At 35.8% G+C, this 23,603-nt stretch overlaps 1 protein-coding gene across 1 annotated transcript in view; it reads right to left on the reverse strand.

Annotated features, from left to right (window-relative positions):
- C1H16orf72 (chromosome 1 C16orf72 homolog) overlaps positions 1 to 20,621 on the reverse strand; it is a 43,213-nt gene extending 22,592 nt beyond the window's left edge. Inside the window, exons 1-3 of the mRNA XM_031944744.1 lie at positions 20,265 to 20,621; positions 19,197 to 19,277; positions 9,168 to 9,443 (exon numbers count right to left, since the gene is read on the reverse strand). Coding sequence (XP_031800604.1) covers positions 9,168 to 9,443; positions 19,197 to 19,277; positions 20,265 to 20,487 — 580 coding nt within the window. The 5' untranslated portion in view covers positions 20,488 to 20,621. The remainder of the gene's footprint in view (positions 1 to 9,167; positions 9,444 to 19,196; positions 19,278 to 20,264) is intronic.
- Positions 20,622 to 23,603: the final 2,982 nt, after the last annotated feature.

The raw sequence follows: 23,603 nt of genomic DNA on the forward strand, positions 1-23,603 counted from the left end.
CCCCTACCAGACTTGACAGTAAGTTCCAAGTATCTCCTACATCCTCAAGGACAGTGGAAACAAAATAAATACTTGTTGAGAATAAAAATTCAAAATGAAATTTCAGAAAATTTAAAATTCAGATATGCAAGTTTGTAAAATTAAAGTTTGATTTTAAATATAGCTATAAGTACAGTAGGGAGAATAAAAACACAAGAGATAACTGAAATGTTAATTAATAATTAAGAATGTTGAATTGGTCCTGTAGTTTAGCTTGATTTCTAAATATAAATTCTGATAATTTAACGATGAACAATGACATCTCAAAAGTTGCAGTTTTTACATACAATTCAGATTGTAGGCAGTCTGAGTTTCCACTTTTAGGTTCACTATGGTAGCTAGTCATCTAACTCCCAATTAACCCTACTAAGAGGCAAAAAAACATGTGCTGTAATTCACATTTCCACTTGTAACTACAGAATTATTCTAATCTAAATTTTAATCTAAAACAAAGAAATTAGGGGAAGTTCAACAATGCTTTTACATTTTAAGAATCCCTAAAAAATATATACTTTCCCTTGTTATAAAAGAACTTATAACTTATACTTATTCTGTATTTATTTAAATATTGTTACAAGTCCAAATATTGGTATGAAGAACTATATTTCACTTAACATGAACAGTGTAAGAAAAATCTCTTTAATCCAAACTCATCTACCAATGATTTTTCAGTTATGTTGAACTTGTTTTCAAGTTCATTGAAATGAAGGTCCATTATAAGAAATAGTTATATAGATATTCACACATACAAATACATCATAAAAGCTAAATTACTATGGGCAATTAACTAAGTTCTGTACACCACAGACATCCCTTCAGACTAGAATTTCAAAGGTCCTTCAGTACTGACTCAAATTTAAGAAGAAATCCAATATAACTTCTAGTTTTAGAATGGTTGGAATTACCAAGAACTTCCCTTACTCCTAATACTAAAAACCTATTTAAGATTTAAGTACTATAAAACTAGTAGGCAACTTTAAAATTTATAGCTTAATTGCTTTTATTCAAGACTATGTTTCTCCATCTTCTCTTTTAAATGAAATGCTGGGGCAGCTGAGTGGCAAATTGGTTAGTGCACTAACCTTTAACACAGGAGAATGTGAATTCAAATCCAATCTCTAGCAAGGGACTCTGGGCAAGTCACTTAACTCCAACTCCCTCCCCAAAAAGTGTGCAAAGGGCACAACAGATGAAGGAAACCAAGGCCCTGTCTTAACTATTTACAAAATTACATTTAAGGGGTCCCTGAGTCTATATACAAATACATAAAAAAGCAAAAAAAATTCAATAAAATGTTATTATTTACACATAAATGTATTACTATTTTTCTAATTTGTATGGAGAGGCTCTTATGATTAATAAAATAAATTCATTTAAACATTCCCCCCAAAGAAATTTTAGAATTAAATGAAAAATCAAATAACTAATCAGACTATTATGCACAATCTAGGTGAGTTTTAGAACAAGCTCTTATTTTAAGAGGCATAATTGGATTCATGTGACTCAATGAAGTTACAGTACTCTGTTGAAATCTCTTCTAAGCCTCAGTTTCAACTGTTAAATTGAGATGATACTTTTATTATCCTACATTCTGCTATTTGTAAATGAGGTAACATGGTAGGGAAGAGTCAAAATTTATTCTATGAAATTATTTCATGAAGTTAAAAACCTAAGAATGCCAATTAAATAATGCCTTCAGCTGCATTAATTCAAGCTTAAAAAAAAATACAATATAAACTCTATCCAATTCTGGTACCGCCTAAATGAGTTTTGAGAACTATACATATCAAAACTATTTCCTAACCTTCTGATTCTCAGTCATTACTGTAATTATAGATTAATGTTTTAGAAAAAGCTAATATCTGGTGATAAAACTTTATAGTAAACTACAAAACTATAACCCTAAAAAGGGAAGCTAGTTTCTGGATGCCAAGTAACTACAGAAATATCAACAACTTTTTTCTACATCAGTGACAAGAAACACTGGTCTAAATAATTAGAGATATATTATACTAAGCACCTACTATGTTGCAAGGCATTTGGCAAAGTACAAATTTATAAACAATGTACTCAGACAAATAGACATATGACCCAACTGCTCAGAGGAATATTATTCATCATAAAAGTCATAACCAAAGGGACCACAACTCCATTCCCTTTTAAAACGCTTGAAAATCATGACCCAGAAGAAACCCATGTTTAGATTTATCAATGCCAAACTAAGTGGTAAACTGACATCTAAAAGTGAATAATAAACATACCTAATCAAGAATAGATAACTCATAATCAACTATGCTCTACATCTTTATTCTATAAAGAAAAAAAAGATCTTTGGCACTTCCTGAGTACAGAAAAGACTTTCATATAAAAGCTATGGTGAAACTATTTTTATACTAACAGTGCTCCTATCAAACTGACTTATGTATGAAAAGAAAAACTTTTAGAAAAAGTTATGTACTTATTCTTCCTTTCATTGTATCAAAATTGTCTTGGCATTGTTTTGAGAAAAAGGGAAGCAGTCATGGTGACTTGTTAGGATTCTTACAAGGTGCTAAATAAGTGGAACTGAGGAGACAGTAGTTAAATCTAGTTTAGCATTGAATTAATCCTACAACAAATAATGGTTTCCTAGTGATATTATGATTGATGTATACTCAGTATGGGATATATAAGGAGAAGGTCTCAGGGCAGTAAGGACAAGCCCACTAGAAGCTCTGGGAGCTTCAGCCAGTATTCAGTCGAAGAGATTCACAAGCCAGAGAAGGAAACTTAAGCTCTCAGAACAAGACTACAGAAGGCCTCCAGAAAACTAACTGAGCCCCAAGTGAAGGAGACAAGACTTTAAAGGAGACAATAAAGGATTTGGATTTTAACTGCTGGCTGCATTTGAAGTGATTATTGAACTGAACTGAAACTAAGGCTGCTCCCAGAAGTCCCCCAAGAAACCTGCTCCCAGAGAACATTATATTTTTAGAGAAGAACATAACAGTGACTATTCAAAAGCATCTAGTTCTTGATCCAATACTAATTGTAGTAGTTTTCTGAAACTGTAACACACTCTAGTCCCCCATTTAACAAGTGTGTACTTCAAATTATTTAAAAAAAAAAAAAATTTAACTGACCTGCATAATAATTAAATACAATCTAAATCTCCTATTCCTTTTATTCCTTCAACATCTCTGCTTGAAGGAAAAAGGATGATTAGTTTTATGGGAGAAACCATTTGTAAGTAAGTGATTGAAAGGAAATGCTCACATTTAAAATCCTGCCTCTTTGGCTAATAATAATAATAATAATATGATGATGATAGCAACCATTTATGTAGTGCTTTAAAATCTGCAAAGCCCTTTACAAATATCTCATTTGATCCCCACAACAAATCTAGAAAATAAGTGCTATTATCACCACTTTACAGATGAGGAAACAGAGGCAGAAGTTAAATGATCTGCCCAGGACCTACTGTGAGGCAGGATATTAATTCAGGACTTTCTAATTCTAGATTCAATGTTTTTTCAACTACATTGACTTCTTCTAGATGAATTAAGATTGTTACTACAACTCCAGTTCAAATGATACTGTTGACTGAGACTAGTATATAGACCAGACTTATGTGCCAAAAAATGAAGATAAAACTGGAGTTTTAGTGTAGAGAAGAATGATAAATTGACTCCCTTCTTTATTTCTTTGCCTATTCCATTGGTCTCCAAACTTTTTTTTGACTACATCCTCCATCAGGTTTCTTTTTGAGTATGCATTCAAGATATATATTTACAAATTACATACATGGGCTACTGTATTAATAACTATGAACACTATTAAACACACAACAGAAACTTTAGAAGTGTGAGATGAAAATAAAATTAACATTTAATAACAGAATCAATAGGTTGAAATCACTGGAATACATAATACTAAGGCTTTCAGACTTGTTCTTTAGGAATATGTTGCTATTGTATGGAAGATGGATTTAAGTGGGAAGAAACTTGATGCAAGAAGACCAATTAGGACATTTAGGCTATCAGTGATATGAATTTGAATAAGGCCCTCCACTTATTTATGATTAGAGAGAAGGTGATAGCTTCAAGAAATGAGGTAGAAACACCAACATGACTGGATATATGTAATGAGTAAGGAGTCAAGAATGACAAGATTGTGATTCTGGGAAAATAAAAAAGATCACAGAATCAAGAGAATTTATAAAAGGGAAATAGATCTGAGCAGGGAAATATAAATGTATTTAAGTCTATAATGCAAATGTCTGAGCATCCTGCATCCTACATCCTACTCTATCAAACCCAAATGAAAACAGGGATATGGAGGAGAAAAGAAGGACAGGAATTTTGCTCACTGATGAGCTAAGAGGCAATTTGCCAGATATGATGTGGAGCCCTGAAGGAGACTGGGAAATTTGCCTAACTGCTTGTTGCTCATGCTCATGTCCTACATAGGTTGTAGCAGAAAATGACAGTAACAAGAGTAGGGCAGAGAAAGAATGTTGAATGATAACTGCAGTTGTGTGTTGGCGATGAACCCCATAATTGGTTTGGATGGGATAAAAGATCCCAACTCCCATCTTCAAACTAGAAGATTATCCACACAGGATTCATGATAGTACCACCCCAGTAGTCCATTTTGGACAAGGATAAAGCAATATATTTTGAAAAAACTTCAACTGGCAGTATGCTTGTTAATTCAATGGGACAGGGAAAAATTTATTATTTCTTCTCAAAATGGGAAAGAGGTGACGGTAAAGACAATTACTTACACTGCTTTATAGTACAGTCCCTCAAAACATAAGAGCTTAATACTTATTAAATCAAGACACAAAGAAAAAAAAACAAAATGAACCTTAAAATGTGTACATTTTGATTACAGGCTGATTTTAGTTTGTGGAAACCATCCCAAAGCACAAATCAACATCATATCCTTTAGCTCTTGGAAATATTTACAAACTCATTACCTTCAACCCACCTAATTTTAAATTTCATATCAATTTACACATTAGGCTAACGTAAAATAAATCTCAGACATTAAATATCTGGGGAAAAAGTTTGGCTAGGCAAATTAAGCATCAACAGGACTTAGGGCAAAATGTTTAGCCTATTTATGGGATCAACTTTGCAAATTTTAAACCATTTTAAGCAAACCAATTTTATACAATGTACCATTTACAAATTAACTGACTCATTAAAGGGGAACAAATAAAATCCAAGTGATAACAGTCAACTATTAGCTTGAGTTACTATAAACATAAACACAAAGTAATTAGATAGCATTAAAAATCATTCTGTAATTATTTTCACCATTATGCTGAAGTATTCCCTAACAGCATTAGGTTACTAATAAACAAATTCATAGTAATAACATGTGAATGAAAAATTTTATTGTCAGTAAGAAAGCTGACAAAACTGTTACATCTGTAACAGGGGAGGAAAAAAAAAAAAAGAGTAAAATCCCATTAAAGCTGATTTAGTTCTCCTTTGTAGCAGCTATCCTTCATGCCAAGAAAATTATACTTCATTAGTTCAACTTTTTGGAATTTCTGATTTCTTTTAGCTCAAGCATCATCTTCTGAATGAAGCCTTTTTCTCATCCTGCTAGCTACTAGCGCCCTTCCTCCCCGAAAATACCTTTTTATTTTTTGTACACACACACACACACACACACACACACACACACACACACACACACCCCTCTCTCCCCTCTGTTAGAATATAAACTTCTTGAAGAATCTCTTTCATTTTTTTTTTTTATCTCCAGGGTTCAGCATAATACAAAGTAAGCATAATAAATGCTTAATGACTGACTATTGCTCAAGTAAAATGTCAAGTTCTCCAGTAAGTTCTTTGATATTTTGTTTTCTTACTAATAATATCAGACAAATAATAATAAATGTTTAAAGTTTTAACCATAAATGTGACAGAAAATATTTAAGCATTCTCATCAAAATTGTTACCTTTATAATTCAGACACAAAATCAGTTTCCTCATCTGTAAAATGAGAAGGTTGAACTAGAAGGCCTCTAAGTTCCCTCCTATAGAAATCTATTAAAATAATTTGAATAAGTAGTAGTACCCATTTATACAATCTTATAACACTGATTTGAGAGAATGTAGTTGTATTACAACTTCACTTTAAAAAAAAAAAATCCTTAAGAAACCTAAAGAATGAATGCTTTCAACAGGTATCCACCAACTTGTTAAACTGAACCAAGTTCCAAATCTATTATTTATAACACTTTTAACAATATCCTATAAAAAAAAAAAATCAGGGTATTTAGAACTATCCAGGAAATTGGGATGTTACAAACCACAAAGCAAATAACTGAAATTTTTAAAATTCTTAGGCTAATTTAAGTGACTTCTGGAAAAACAGAAGAATGATGTGGCTTAGGCAGGAGAGAACATAAAACTTCTCAGCATAAGTTCCTTCTTATTAAAAGTCTTCAAAGCAAAAGTTTTTGTCAAATATACTACAGAACAACTGAAATTCTATAACATTTTTTATTTTGGGATTTTACAACTTATTTTAAAATCTCATGCTATTTATTATCTTCACTTGATATCGTGACTACAAGCATCAGCTGTAATATTTATAGGAATCCTTTGGACTTATGTTAGGATACATTTTTAAAATACTGAAGTGCCAGAAGTAGCAGCTATGACAAGAGTAAAGATAATCTACCTACACTCTTTCTATATGCTTAGTCACTTGTTTGATGCTTCAGTCCTAGTATTTTAAGTCAAGCCTGTCTAAAATATCACAAGCAAAATTACGGACTTCTTTTTCAACTTATTTCTTAAAATAAGAAAAGTAAATCTCTCCAGTTTTCAGTCAACTTAAGCAACTTCAGAGAACTCAGCTCAATGAAGCTCTGAGCAGCAGTATTAAATAAAGTATTAAAACAAGGTTTAAATTTGCTTGCCGAGGGTGTTTTCAACAATGAATAATGACCAGCCCAGAGTGAAAATGTAAAAGGAATCCCCTCTTGAAAGCAAGTTCCTCTAGATGGTTTTGTTTTCAGAAGACATGGGGGAAAGCATCACGTCCCTAAATCCTATAAGCATCCTCACTGAGAAACCTGGTCACCTAAAAAAGCAACCTAACAATCCATAAAAGAAAAATTAAATGTATGAAAAATGTTTCTTTTTTAAACTACAATATGCAAGTGGATGAGCAGTCCATTAATTAGTCCATTAGTATTTCTGCATTTAAGGCTCATCACTTTAGATGGACAATGAGATGAGTAAGCGAATAGACTGGACTGTAAGAAAATGAGCAGTGTTTTCAACAATTTCAATCTATACTCCTGACTTTTGCATTTTACTCCTGTCTATGTACTCTATAATTTAGATATATTTGCTTGCTTATTGTTCTTCACACATCTCCGTATCTTAGCCTTTCAACTAGCTGATCCCTCCATACCAAAACTCGGCTTTCTCAACCCTGATCTGCTTCCCTTCAAGATTCAGTTCAAATCCCATTATTTAGACTGTTTATCCCTCTCCAATACATCTTCTTCCCCCTACCCCATACCCCAGCTGCTAGCCGTTCTCTATCCTACCTTCATTACCTTCCATCTACTCTATACATATATAAAGATAGGAAGAGAGAATCTAGTTTTTCACATCCTTTCTTTCCCCATTAGAACATGAGCTCAATACTGAAGGCAAGGGCTGTTTTTGCTTTTAGCACAATGCTTGACAAATAGCAAGTTTGCTTCCTGACCATGCAATTCAGAAGTTCATCTGAAATGATGGAAAACAATCTCAAAAAATAACAAAATTACAGATGACTTGAAAAACAATGCTAGACCTAAACAGGTTGAAAAGTATTACCAATTATACAACCAATTATGATTTATATGCAACAAGTGGCATAAGTGAAATTCTCTTAAGAAATATATGATCAGGAAAATATATGGTGGTGTAAGAAAACAGAAAATATCAATTAAAACTTTTCTGAAAAAGGAAAACAGGCTGGTCTTATATTGAGTGCCAATGGTAACAGATAAATAGCACAAATTCTGGGCTGGTACTCAAAATATGCAATAAAACCCAGCACATTAGGTACGTTTGCTCAACTGCAAAGTTTGAGGAGGATATGGACAAGAACATCACTCAAGAAGCTATGTATGGATTGTGATCTAGATTGCAAGAGAGAGAGTTATACACATCTATAAGATCATAGTATACTGACCATGTGCTACTAGAAAACAGCTTTAAATCCCAGTTCTACTATTTACTATTTGTGTAGCTATGGCACACTAGTAAGACACCTAGCTTTCCTGAACCTTTTTCATTATCTGTGTATCAGAAATAATAATACTTGCACAGAATTCTAGCATAAGAAAAAATATTGTATAAACAAAACTTATAGTCTTTGACAAACATTATTATAAGTATTTAAATAAATTATTTTTTTAAAATGCTTTTCAATGAACTGCATTCCTAAAGCTAATTGTTATACCAAAAAAAAAAAAAAAAAAAAAAAAAAAGTCTTTGGTTCATATTAATTCCAGCCCTGAAAAAAGGAAACTGGGTATAAGCTTATTAAGACACCTGATATTCCAGATGATATCAGATAATAGGAACTAAGGGTAGAGTAAATAACGTAAAGTAATACTTCATTTGTTATTCCCAGTTTTAGTTGGTCACATAAGCTCATCTTTACTACAGAACAAGCATACTTTTATAGGGACTTCTGAAAGAAAAATTATCTATATGCAATCACTTCAATGAATCCTTATACTTAGCTGCAATTAGGTAAGCCATGATAATTATAAATATTACATATTTTAAAAATCTAAAAAATGTCCTTAGCAAATGAAATAAGAAAATCCAACCAATTTTAAGTACACTACAAATTAAAACATACTATTTTCATTGCCTGCTAACACACACTTGGCACAGAATATTTAACTCAAAACAACAGCATTTGGGACATTGGAAAATTAAGTCTAACTAGCAACCTAAGCGTCTGTTTACCTAGGTTTTTGGTTAACATTCTATTTATCTATATTCTTGATAACACCTATAAATGTCAATACAGTTTAGCTGTGATAGAAAAAAATAGTCCAAACAAGGCATAATCATTTTTAGCAGAGAAATGTTTTTAAAAAGCTTTACCATGCAGAGCTATGGCTTCACGGAAGGGTTGCAAATCAGTCTCTACAGATGAGCTAGTTTCTGTTGAAGTAGCTCGGTTAGGGGATACTACAGTTAGTCTTGGGGGAGCTCTAGAGTTTCGTGGAGGAGGAACTTTTCCACAGAGGAAGCTGATCAAGTCTTCTCTACGAATAGTTCTTCGGCGTTTTTTAACCCATGCTAACACATCCTTATTGCGACGCTGGTAGCCAATTTGAATTCCTAGATCAAAACTCCGTTGATGGGCATCCACACTTTCTGTTAAAAAAATATATATAAATATATTTATTAGTTATTTTGTTTATTATTTTCAAAGTAGAAATTTTATAAATGGCTAAGACTAGTTGCAATATAATTAAACCCTGAAATTAGGAGAACCTGAATTCAAATCTGGCCTCAAGACACTTAACATTTCCTAGCTATGTGACCCTGGGCAAGAAATTAACCCCAACTGCCTCAGCCCCCCCCCCCAAAAAAAAAAAAAAAAAAAAAAAGCTACTTTAAACTGACTTGGAAATATTACATGTCATTTTACCCAACTCCAAATTGTAGATCTTCATGCTAAAAGCAACAAGATTCAGATCTCATCATTTTTAAAACATTGCTTGACTTAATTCAATTTTATCTTTCATCAAAATGACATTTTTTGAATGACTAAAATATTGCATCATATTCTCAAGTAAAATATAAAATATAAATTTTGACAGATTAAATGAAATTTAATCAATTTGAAATAAGTCAGTTTTATTTCTTCACTGAGATCTCATTATGAAATTTATTTCGAGTTTTTTCCCATCATTTTTAATCTAAGTGCAACCAAAATACTTATGTTTTAAAACCTGAATTCCCACCCAACCTCCCAGTTCAATGAAATTCTGAAAATTATTTCAAATAATATGTAGATTTTTTTAAATTGTGTGAAATTTTTAAAAAAACTGCATGAAACATGATAAATATGGAAATAAACTTAAAATGATTCTGAAAAAATTTGTAACTCAAAATCTTACAAAAATAAATGTAGAATCTTTTTCGTTATTTGCGTGCATTTTGTTTTCTCATTTTTCCCCCTTTTTGATCTGATTTTTCTTGTGCAGCATGATAATTGCAGAAATGTATAGAATTACACGTTTACATATATTGGATTATTTGCTCTCTAGGAAAGGGGATAAGAGGGAAAAAATTTGGAACACAAGGTTTTGCAAGGGTGAACATTGAAAATTATGCATATATTTTGAAAATAAAAGGCTTTAATAAAAAAATGTAGAGAACTATATTTTACATGTAAATGAAAAAATACTAAGAATTATCTTTTACATGTAAATGAAAAAATAAGATACTATTAGGAAAGGATAAACCAAAAAAAATTACATGAAATCAAATCTTAAGTACATGTTCATTTACAATGCAATTTCAGAGAGACATTTCCACACCGAAATTTAACAAACTCAACATAGCAAAACCTTGTCAAGGTACATTTTTTTGGATGATTATAAAATATTAAACTTCAGCATGAAATGAATACTTTGACATTTTTCTTGGATCCTGGGTATTCTGCAGGTATGTGAGCAGTGCCCAATGTTTAGTAAACCACTTCTAATGCCTATGGACTCGATCTAAAATCTTGGCCTAAAATTTACTACATCATCTCCTCACTTTTCACAGTTGTCCACTTTTGTACTTCAATTAGGTTCAGTAAAATGATACCTCTTAATTTAACATTCCTTTGATAATAATTTCTCTTAACAGTAATATTAGAAAATCTTGAAGCTTGTTTCCAAGTCTTAGTAAATTGATAATGCATGGGGGTAGCTAGGTGGCTCAGTAGATAGAGCACCAGCCCTGACGTCAGAAAGATCCGAGTTCAAATCTGGTATCAGTCACTTAACATTTCCTAGCTATATAACCCTGAGCAAGTCACTTAACCCCAACTGCCTCAGAAAAAAAAAAAAAATTGATGCTGCATCTTTAATCATTTTTAAATAAAGCACATCCCTCTTATTCCTGGTCTTTTTATAAAGAAAAGAAACTATTTCATAAAATGAAAAAAAAAAAAATTCTTCCACTGCAGTTTCAAACCCTAGACACATTTTTGGAAGGAAAAAATAATAATGACTAGCTATAGTTGCAAATAGTAGAAAGTGATTTTTTTTTTATCATGTCAGATCCCAAACTGAAAATGGAAATTTGGCATGTAAAAAATGAACCTGTAACATATATCACTCAAACCAAAAAAATAAATAAATCTTTCCATTATAATGAGTTAAATCTTTATTTTATACATTAAACAAAATGAAGAATTATTCTATACACTATGAGGCAGTCATTCCGTGGGTTAATTTTATTACAGGTAAGGTATTACCATGGAAATAAGTGATTAACACAAAGGGCAATGATCTAAATAAAAATATAAAAAGCAGAATTAGAAAAACAAATAAAAATTCTTTAAGTTCATAGCTAGATCAGGAGAAATAGTTTTTGCATATGTGTGTGTGTGTGTATATATATATATATATATATACCTTATCTAAACATTTATAAAATATAAATAATCCCAATTATATTATTTTCATCTTTATTTTTATCCATTGAGTTTGCTCATACTAAAATTGTACTTCAAAACACAAATTTTTTGTCAATATATTTTAGAAGAGAACTCGTAAATAAAGAGAGCTCTCCCCCCCCCAAAAAAAAAAATTAAACAAGGGAATTACTCAATTATGCTTCCACTAAGAATACAAGAGAAAACAGACTTAAATTACACCAGTTAATAAGAGTCTAGTAGTGTACACTTTCTCATGGTTGACCCAGGGAATTACTTCCTGTTCTATGATTAGAAGAGGTAGTAGTTACAAAAAAACAAAAAAGTGAAATAATGCTACAAATCTAAGGTGTCTTGTTGTACCCAATTTCTCTGGTTTAGCTTCTTGCACATTAAAAGAAAAAAGATGCTCAAGCCTACACTGAAAAAAAAAAAAAAATCCTAAGGAGAGTTAAGTAGTCTATCTCCACTTTCACTCCTCACTCACTCTCATTAAGCATTCCTCAATAGGTAAGAGCAAAAGATAATTTAGGAGGAATATATTTTACAAGGAATTAAATGAAAATAAGATTCTAGTCAGATTACAACATTCCAGGAATAAAAGTCAGAACAGAGAAACAAATTTTAGCCACAAAGATATGCAAAACAAATAACAGATTTGGACAGTCCAAAGTATAAGAAAGCAAGCAAAGTATATACATACAAACCAGATAGCAAAAATGAAAAGCAAAATTTCATACAAACCAAATTGAAATGGGTCAATAAAGTAGTTATTTAACAAGACACAACACTGCAGATTCTAAGCAAAGAAATTCTATTTTGATCTTGAGACATTAAAAGAAAAATTTTCAAAGAACAAAAATTATAACCAAATCATGCAGATTTAAGGCATGGTTTAAAAAATGTTACACTGATTATAGATATGCATTAATTTTGAATCCTTGCTACAACACATTTTTTATTATATAGGTCAATCATTTCAGCTCAGAAATTTGTTTTAAGCCCTTCCTACCTTCACTAGTAACAAGAAGCCAAGCAAAGACTCTAGAAAATAAAGGACTCAAATGTTCTGTAAACATAGTTTCAAAAATACAATATATAAAAAACATACAAAGTCAGCTATATATATATTTTCAGGTGTATGCTTTTATGTTTCTAGGATAACAATTATTAAACTGTGCACTATTAAATTAATGCACAAAGACAGTCTGTCTATTCCCAAGGATTCTCCAAACTGTCATTTCCTAAAGCAGCAAATAAGTCTGACATATGGAAAGGAAATAAAAAATCCTTTTAAAATTCTAAACTTTAATGTTTTACCTGCTTTATTCTTTCTTATCCATCTATTTAGCTGGCACGGTAATTCTTATTTGTGACTTTAGATGAACTAAAACAAATGCATTATGTCTCCTTATTATGAGATCTCAACTACCTACATGAAAAGTAGTAATACTAATAATTCACATTTATATGGAACAGTAAGATTTAACAAGCATTTATCTCACAATAACTGTAAGACACATAGTTTAAGAATTATTACCACCATTTTGCAGAAGAGGAAACTAAGATTCAGAGTAGTTATATAACTGACTTTGGAGGACACTTCCCTATATATCAGACACAAAACTTGAACCTAGTTCTCTTAAGTTTCAAGTCGAATAATTAAATTTTTTGAGCGAATGTTTTTATAATAATTTAGGGTCCAAAATGAGACTATGAACTCCAGGATTAAGGGATCAACTTCAACAGCTACATCCTACTGCATCGTTGAATGCTATAAACAAATTAACTCCTAATCTCTAAATGTATGGCAAATCTACAGGCTCCCACCAATAATTAAGTATATACATGGAGATTCAGGAGGTATTAGTATCTAAAGGTATACTGGAGCCAGCTATTACATTTTCATAGTAAGTTCTTACACCTCACAATTTAACAAATGCTATAAATCAGGGATATTCTGCTGATTGTCTAGACTTGAGTCACTTAGAAAACGTTAACAATGCAGATTAAACATGGGTATATTTTCCCCCAAAGAGTCAATTGTTAAACATTTGCCAGCACACCACTGCTGTTATCCAAAACTACTTTCCTGAGGCCAAAGCCCAAGTGTAAAAAAAAAAAATTAAACTTTGGCAGGACCTCAACAGTACCATCTATCGTCATATAATCAGACTTTTCTTACTAATAAATAAATTCATAAAATAAGTTATTTCAGATCAGCTAAAATCCACATTTCAATTTCAATAGGTTTATATAGGTAGTTCTACTGAAATGTGCTATTATTTAAAGCTAAATGTTATAGTATATCAGAATTTTTTAATTTCACCAAGGGACAGTCTTCCAAGTTCAATAATATTAGACTGCAAAGAAACAGAGTTCAAGGACACACAAAATTAATCATAGCAAAACATTAAGAATAAAAATCTTGGAATTATCAATCTAGCTGCTGTCCACAAAGGAGAAAAACTTTTCTTTTTTTCAAATTCACCCCAATTAGAAATCTGAGATTTTCTAAGGGTTTTCCATCTTACTCTGTTCAAACATGAAATGACCCTATAAAGAAATAAACTAAGAAAAACCATTTTTACGAAGTTCCTTAAAAGTAACCATCACCTAAAGTCTACAGAACATGACAAATGCTTTTTTCAAATCTTACTAGTATCTTCAATTATATAATTAGATATCTATTTTTAACCCAAATGATTAGGAATGGTGCACAGAAGGCCAAGGAAATCAAGAAACTAGATTCAAGCCCAGTTTCCTATGCAGAAAGATGTGTCACGATAGAGAAGTCACTCAATCTTTCCATGTCTTCAGGCAAATCTAAAACCATTTGAAGAGATAGCCAGATCTGCACATATGCATCAGAAAAGGGAAATCGGACAAAGTTCAAACCATCACCCCCCCCCCCAAATAAATTTATATTCTTCATATATTCAAATTTGATTCCAAGTTTCGTATTTTGTTGCCTCTCAATAAAAACACAAAGTGTTAACTAATGGAGTAATAAATAAAACAAGCTTATTAAATACCCTATACATTGTGCAAAAGACTTAGACTTTAGAATATCAGACTATATCTTCTCATCAAGTACAAGAGATATGGTCCAAAAAATGAGGGGAAAAAAACCTATTACAAAACAATTTTTGCTTTAATTCAAATAGTCCATTAAAATTTTTTTACACAAAACTATTAATGGATGAATGAGGCTTTTCCCCTAATATATGCAGTTTATCTAAAGAAGACACAAATCCATTTAGGACTTTCATGCTACTGTGTAAAAGTTATGTTTGTTTTTTAAGTCAAAGTTAACTAGCAATATTACATGAATGATTTGGTTTATTAACCTAGCTCCAGAAAGTTATTTTTAAAACAGATTTTAGATTCTAGATTTTAGAAAGTTTCCCTGACCCAACCAAGTATCCATTTCGCATTCACTTTCCCCTCTGACCTTTAGAATTTTAATGTCCTTTAGTTGGCATCTCTATATAGAGGTCACAAAATGTAAAGTAACTCAAAAAAGACAAGACTTGGAGGAAAACACAGTACTCAAGAATCTTAGGACCATTAGTCCTAAAAATTCTTCTCATGTCTACAAACAGAATGTTGAGAGCTTTGGAGGAAAAAAAATGTTTGAAAAGAGATCATAGGATATAGGACAGAAAAGACAAAAGCAGAATTTATTTTGAGGGTAGAGTAAGGAGGTCACACACAGAACCAGTACTTATAAATTTAGTCAATATAATAATGCTAATACTCTTCACTCAAAATCTTATTCAAAGAGAGGATTCTCTTCAACAAACCTTATCCAAGATGAAAACAGTAAGGACTACTTATACTGAGTACATTATTACACTAACACTATTTACAAATAATTTGGGCTGCTAATAAGTCAGTTATGGTACAATGAAAAGAGAAAGAGTAAGTGAAAAGAACGGAGTTTGAAATTCTAATTCTACTAAATAAGAGGAATTCTAGGCACCTAGGACCATAAATTTAGAGCTAAAATGGATCTTGGAACCTTGGTCCAAATTCCCTTATTTTATAATTAAAGAAACTGAGACCCCAAAAGGTGGTAAGTGTGTCAGGCTGAATTTAAACCCAAGTCTCCTAACTCTGAAGTGAGTGTCCTTTCTACCACACTAAGTTATTTTTGGCCATCTCTAAATTCTAGGATACCATAAACCCACAGGCACATCTAATACTGTCACTATAGGAGGTAATTCTCTCAAACTACTAAGTAGTAGCCAAGATTCACTAAAATATCAGACCCAATTTTAGAAATGGATGGAAGGATAGCCCCACACACCTAGATAGATAGATAGATAAAGGCAGAATCAAAAGAAAAAAATATTAGAAAAAACTTAATCCAAGTTACTCAGGATCAGAATTAGCAATTTAAGTCATTTGTCTTTGCCCCTTCCCAAAACCATTTTCAAAAGCTTTCTAACAAACTAGCCCCCAAACCAGAGTGTGGGCAAGGATTTAAAGAGTCTCATAGACTTTGTTTTATCTACTTTTGATAGTCCTAAAAATTGTATGAAGTGGGGTTGAGGTAAGTCCTTAGTCAAGTACTTAGGTTATTCCTACTTATGACGAGGAGAATCTCACAGCAATTAGACTGGAGATTGACCAGAATAGTAATCAATGATGGGAAAACACCTGCCTGAGAGAAAAATCAGCTCATTATCTAATAATTATCTAGGTTTTAAAACAGAAAAGGGAATTCACTCCAAATGCCATCAACACTTGAAAAATGAAGACATGTCACCAAAGAAGATTAGGGGAAACTGGGAATTACTAAGAGATATGTTTACAACAACAAAATAATCACCATCCTGCCTGGGAAAGAACCAAATTATACTCACACCAATATCCTAGATCTTAATTTCACAAACATACAAAAACCTGATAACTTATTTTCTAAAAATTATAAAATGAGAACTTAAATATCATTAGCGATTCATGATTATTAAATTTAGTTAAGAAGCCAAAAATCAGCAGTCAGGATTTTCCTATATACATTTAAAAGAGGGAATAATGGTAAATACACAAAGAATGTTCTTGGAGCAGGCATTCCAAGCCTTTGACATACAGCTGATTAAAACTGCAACCAATAGGCTTGTCAGGCCCCTTGAAGGGATTCTCAGATTTACTTTCACTTTGGCTGTTCTCAAATTCATTTTAGATAATAATTAGTAGCCAATAAGAGTGCCCAAAGTACACAAAACCTACCATTTTTAATTTACTGAATATAATCACACAATTTAGCATATATAAAAGCAAGCAGTGTTCTCTGGGAGTCCTGAAAGTCCTCAAAACACTTTCAAGAAATCCACAAAGTTAAAACTATTTTCACAATACTCCTAGGGTATTTTAAATTCTAATATGGAAGTTTGGTAAATATGATTCACATACACAAAAGCTTTACAGTTTTTATATAATATAAAGGGCAACTAACAACAATTTGTAAAGAGCACCTGTCCTGAAGTCAGGAGGACATGAATTCAAATCCAAACTCAGACACTTATCAAAGGTTTGAATCTGGGTATAATTCACTTAATTCCAATTGCCTCTCAAAAAATATTTCAATACAGGGCAGTTAAGTAACACAGTGAACAGACTCATCTTCATGACAATGACAATAAGCCTAGTCACAACCTCTGGGCCTCAGTCTCCTCAAGTATAAAATTAAAAAGTTGCATCAGACTTTGAGGATCAAGTCCATCCCTAAGTCTAAGATCCTTTGATCTTTTCCATTTCAAGGATAAAATTTTTAAAGGGGGGGGAAGGAGAGAGAGAAAATCACTATTCAAGAAGTTTTTTCAAAAAATTTTTTTAAAAATGGATTACAAGTGATGGTCACTACAGGCAAATTTCATAAATATCATCTACATCAACATATTTACAATGATGGAAATAAATGTTTAACCATATTTACAAGCAAAATCCTTATTAATGGAAAAACCTCATTCAGACTCCACTAAAAACTACTGAAAACGTGCTGCTTTTGAACCAAAAAATAACTTCTTCCTTTGCCAATATTCCATTTTTTACAGATAGGAGATTACTCTAAAATAGATTTTTCTATAAAAACTCAGGAAATTTAGGGATTATTTCAATATACCTCAATTTCTGCATCCAGCAATGTTTTATGTTCATTACATTAACATGACATGCCATTTTTCACTAACTTCTCATCTTAGAAAATGTATTTAAGCTTATACATCTAAAATATAATTCAAATAATACACAAATTCTAGCCTGCCTTTTTCCAAATTAGCAACATTGTGTTTTCATTACCAACATACCTTCAAAGACAAAAGCATTCTTAACTATTTCATACTTACTCCTTCAAATTACCACACTGATAGCCCAAAAGGAAAGCAAAGGTTGAGCATAGATTAGGTTAAACATGGAACCTAGAAATGGGAATTCATTAGAACTATCACTTGTCTCAACTAATAGCAGAAAAAACAAACACTTCCTTCCTAAAAACATTCATAATCATATCAACCCTTTTAGAATTTAGTGATAGAAAACTACAAGAGCAATTCAAAGAGACTATAATAACAAGCTTTTCATAAGGAATATTACTGTCACCTACATATTCACATGTCATCTATGTAATCCTAAATTTTTGAAACAAGAAATAAATGTAGAGAACCCTTGTTACTTTCATCTCTGGTTTTTGCATAACAACTTATGCAGATACTACTATGTATGCAAAGAAATACCATTAGTGCTGTCAACTTTTAAGTGTTTAACTTTTAAATCAAGTAGTTGATTTCCAAAACCACCTTTGACATATTCCTTATTTTCAAAATCAGTGTGTATAAAATGCAATAATTAATTGAGAATGAACCTCAGCAATAGTAATAAGTGACTCATGGATAGGTTTGATGTCATCAAAGAAAAGTTCATTATGCAAAATCACCAAGATCAAAATTTGTTTATAATCAATGGTAAGGACAGATTGACCTCTATCCAAACTTTGAAATAAAAAGAATAATTTCAACTTATTAGAGAATATTAGCATAGTTACTAACTAGCCAGACCATCATCCCAGGTGTTTTAAGTCATTTAACTTCAATTGGCGATACCCTCATTTGCATATAACTAAGCAATCAATCATTTGATGTTATTGGATAAGACAACCACAAGTGTTGCTCTCATTATTATTACTGGATTTAAAAAAAAAAAAAAAAGCCCAAATACTATCAAGCACTTTCTTTCCTGTATTCTTCATTTAGAATGCAGTAATATCTCACAACATTTAATTACAACGCTTCAAGAATATTTTGAAATGTAAGGCCCTCAGAGTTAGTCATGCAATCAATTACTCGAAGTTGTAAACAATTTCTTGCACACACAGAAGGCAAAAAGAGGCTCCCTGCCACCAACTTCAGAAATCCCCCCAGCACTGTCACAGACTATTTAGCCTGGAGAGAGGTACAAGTCATCTTTACCTTTGTAGAGGTTGGTAACGGCAGTGGCTGCATTTTGGAAGGGAACCCAGAGGGAAAGTCCTTGCTGCTGACATACTCGATCTAAAGAAACATATAAATACAGAAAAACAGGATTTTGGAATCATTCAATTTGAACGGCCATGTTAGGTTTCGCCATTTTGTTCAGGGGTTTTTACAAGTCTCAGAGACCGTGTAAAGGCCGATCGCTGACCCCCTCATCCCAACCCCTCGGGCCGGCGCTACAGGCCGCAAAGCCGCAACAGAGTAAACGCCCGAGCTCGACCCGAACAGCGGCCCCTCCCCTCAGCCCCGGCTCCGGGATCACCGGGCACAATAGAGCCGGCCCTTCCTTCGCCATTTTGTTGATACCGTCGCCGCCTCCTCCCCCTTTCCCGGATTTGGCAGCGGCCTCGGTGGTGGTGTCTGACCCAGGCAAAGCGGGGGAGGCCCAGAGCTTCCGGGCCGGCAAGGAATAACCCGACGCCCACCGTCCTACTCCGCCCCAGCCCACACCCACCAGAAACGCCCGGCAGCTTTTCACACCTCCCCAAGAGCAGCAAACAAACCAGGCCTGGTGGCCCCAGGAACCCAAGGAGGGATTTTCCTTCCCCCCCTGGCCCCCCGGAAAGCTCGCGGCCCGGGGCGCAGCACCTCCCCCTAAAGCCAGGGCCGCTCCCCGCCTCCCCCCATCCCGGGGCTGTGCTTCGCCATTTTGGGGAAGAGAGGAGGGGGAGTTCTCAGCCAGGGACACCCGCCGGTCCCGTCCCCGGAAGGCAGGGCTTCCCCACCCCAGCCCCACCCCTCGGGCCCCCACCTGAAGCGGGGCGGAGACCAGACCGACCGACCTCCCTCCCCCACCCACCACAGACCAGGGCTCCCCTCCCCCCACTGCCGGGGAGGCCGGGGTCAGAGTGGGGAGCCGGGGGCGACTCCGCCCCACTGCCCGGGCCCCGGGGCCGGTCTGGGAGCCGAGGCGCCACCTTCCGCCATTTTGTGTCCCCTGTCTGCTTTTTTTGGGGGGGGAACGAGAAGGGGAGGTCTTTGGGGGTCTCGGGGACGCCCCCTCACCTTTGTAGAGCTGGGCCACGGCGGTGGCCGAGTTCTGGAAGAGGTGCCACAGCTTCTGCTGCTTGTGCTCGGGCTGCGCGGCGGCCGCCTCCTCCTGCAGCTCCGGGGGCAGCTGCTCCTCCTGCTCGGCCTCGGCCAGGCACTGCCGCTCCCACTTGGTGAACCAATGCTCGGGCCCGTGCTCCTGGATCTCGGATTCGCCTTCCTCCTTCTTATCCTCCATCCTCCTCCTTCCTCTCCGCTTCTTCCTCCTCCTCGTCGTCGTCCTCGTCGTCTGGCGAGCTGGCGGCGGGGCCCAGCGGCCGGCTGCTCTCTCTCCCCTCCACCCCGGGGCCTCCTTCACCTCCCCACCCCCCAGGCCCCGAGCTCACCACACACCCCACCCCCTCAGCCCCAGCCTGGCCCGCCGGAGGGCCGGGCCGCTGCCCGCCAACCGCCGCCGCGCTCGGGCCGCCGCCGGGGAGATGAGCACTAGAACTGCCGCCGCCTCTCTCCCCTACACGGCCCGCCGGGCCCGCTCCTACCGCCCCCCCATGGCGCTGCTACCGCCTCGGAGCCGCCGCCGCCGCTCTCAGCCGGCTCCCCCACGCCCCTCGCTCACAGTCCCTGCCTGCGCCACGGAGCCCACACTGAGAACTGAGGAACGCGGCGGCGGCGGCGACGGCCGCTTCGCTTCCCCTCGTCTCCTTCCTCCCCCCGCCCCGCGCCCCCCTCCCCCGCCCACATGCTGACAGGAGAAGGTGCCGCCCACTTCTCCCCCCTCCCCTTCTCCGGGTCCCACCCGCTCCGGGGCCCTCATTGGCTAGTCTCGCCTCATTCCGCGCCCCGGCCCACCCGATCCCTAGACATGATTGGTGCAGAAGAGTGTCTGTCGTGACGTAAACGAGCTTGGGAGAGGGGAGGAGGGTGGCGGAGAGGGAATGTCATAAAGGGTGAAGAGCGCAGGAGGGAGTGGGGGGAAGAGGGTGAAGAAGCAGAAGGAGGAGCCAAGAGTGGTTGCATCCGCAAAAAAAAAAAAAAAAAAAAAAAACCTAGAAGTATTGGGTGCGCATGCGTGTTTCACGTTTGCCCCAAGCAGGTTGTCAGCGGTCTCTTACCCTTAGCTGTGGGCTAGAGCCAAGGAGTCACGTGTTTCAGTGCAGGAGCCGCGCCCGGCTGGGACCTCCTTTAGAGGAGGACGGGTTTTATTCCGTATCACTGGCTCCCAAGACGCAAACCGATCTCTACCCTTGGGTCCCGAGTTGCATCACGTCCCCCTTTTGGTTCATCATTGTTTATTCCCTCTACCCAACACACAAGAGCAATACCCGCAACAGCCCGGTAGCCCAGTAAAATGAACATGCATACGGAAATCTCCTTGGCAATCTGACAGTGAATCACAGAAGTGTGTATCTAAGAAGCATAGCATCCTTAAGGGTTGAAAAGGAATCTTAAGGACTATGTAACGTTGTGTACCACCCAAATGTAAGACAGCCCCTCTCTACTCGCATCCCTGCTTAATCACGCACCTCACGCCACCCCAGCTCCGGGGAACTGACCGTCAGCTGTAAAGGTTTTAGAAGTTCGTTTGTTTTCCAATGGTTTGGCTCCCTGTGGGTTCCATCCATCGATCCTATTCCAGCCCTCTAGGGCCAAGCAAAATTTAATTCAACATTGATTAAGCGCTTAATATTCAAGGCACTCGATGGCTAGGCATTGGGGACGTGATAAAAAATGTCGCCGCTGGTGCCTTCAAGAAACACAGAATATCACTAAAAATTGAAGAGCTTTGCGTTAGGGACTGGGTGTATATAAAGGAAAGATCCACACAACAGGTTCTACAGATATTTACGAAAAGAGAATACATTTTGGGGGGAAGGGAAGGAGAAAGTGATTCACGGAAGAGGTGATGCCTGAGCTGTTCTGAAGAAAAGGATTTCTCCACCTGAAAGATGGAGATGAGGGAATGCCTTCCTGGCGTACTGATGGCTTGTGAGAATGCTTTGGAGGTGGGAAATGACATGTCAGGTATCGCTTGACTGGAATCTGAAATGGGTGACAGGGAAACATGTACAATAAGACTGGAATGGTGAATTGGAGCCAGGGGTGAAGACCTTAAATGCAAGGTTGAAAAATTTGTACTTTATTCTAGAGAAGGGGTTTTTATATTTTTGTGTGTCACAAATCTCTTTTGAAGAATATGATGAAGCTTAAGGAGCTCTTTTCAGATTGTTTTTAAATGCATAAAATAAAATGCATAAGATTAGATACATAAAATGTATGGGATTAAAAACATTGTTAACATTACAACATTTTTCATATCCAAACTTACAGACCTCCACCCCCATAAGTCCATAGACCTCAGATAAGAAGCCATGTTATGAAACCAATGTAGAATCACTAAAGATTTTGAGCAGAGAAGTTATGGGGTCAGACCTATGATTAGAAAGATTGTTTTGGCATTTGTATGAAGGACAGACTGGAGAGAGGAGAAACAAGGTAAACAATTGCTAGGTTATTACAGTAATATATGCAAGAGCTGAGGACTTGAACTAGACTCATGTTAATAAGAATGGAGAGAAGAGGAAGATGATGAGAAGTTAGAGTAAGCAGGATTAAATGACTGATTGATGGGGTATGGATACCAGTTAGGGGAGGAGGTATAAAAAAAAAATTTCTAAGACTTAAGAGTTTAGGCTTCTAGGAGAATGGTAACTAGTACGCTGAATTTGAGTTGCCCTCATGTGAAGCTGTTCAGGAGGCAACTGAAACTGGAGGCAGGTTATGACTGGGTACATAGATTTAGCAGCGAAAGAATCAAGAATTGGACTTAGGGACAGCCTTCAGAGATACCCACACTTAGGAGGACATAGAGGAAGAAATGAAATAGAGATGGAACAGTCAGACATACAGGAGGAAATAAAAGGACCATCACAGAATCCAAGATATATGAGAGTATCCAGGAGATGAGGATGGTCAACAAAGTCAAATGCTATGGAAATTTCCCCCCCAAAAAAATAAATAACTGGGGAAAAGGTATAAGATTTAGCAGCTAAGATACTGACTTCTCAAAGAATAACTTCAGGACAATAGAGATTATGAACTACCAGAATATAGAGGAATAAGGGGCAAGAAACTGGAGAATGCAAATGGAGACTGTTCTTTCTAAGAATTTAGTAGTGAATGAGAGGATATTGATCAATATCAAGAAAATAGCAAGGTCACATGATTTTTTTTTTAAGGATAAGGGAAACCAGAATATATTTATTGGCAACCAAGGAGTGAATAGATAGGAAAATATGATAGATAGGAGTAGACTCAGTAGAGTAAATCTAATTCTCCCTCAAGATAGCCCCTCTG

Source organism: Sarcophilus harrisii, chromosome 1 (genome assembly GCF_902635505.1).
Source record: "Sarcophilus harrisii chromosome 1, mSarHar1.11, whole genome shotgun sequence".
Lineage (NCBI taxonomy): Eukaryota > Metazoa > Chordata > Mammalia > Dasyuromorphia > Dasyuridae > Sarcophilus > Sarcophilus harrisii.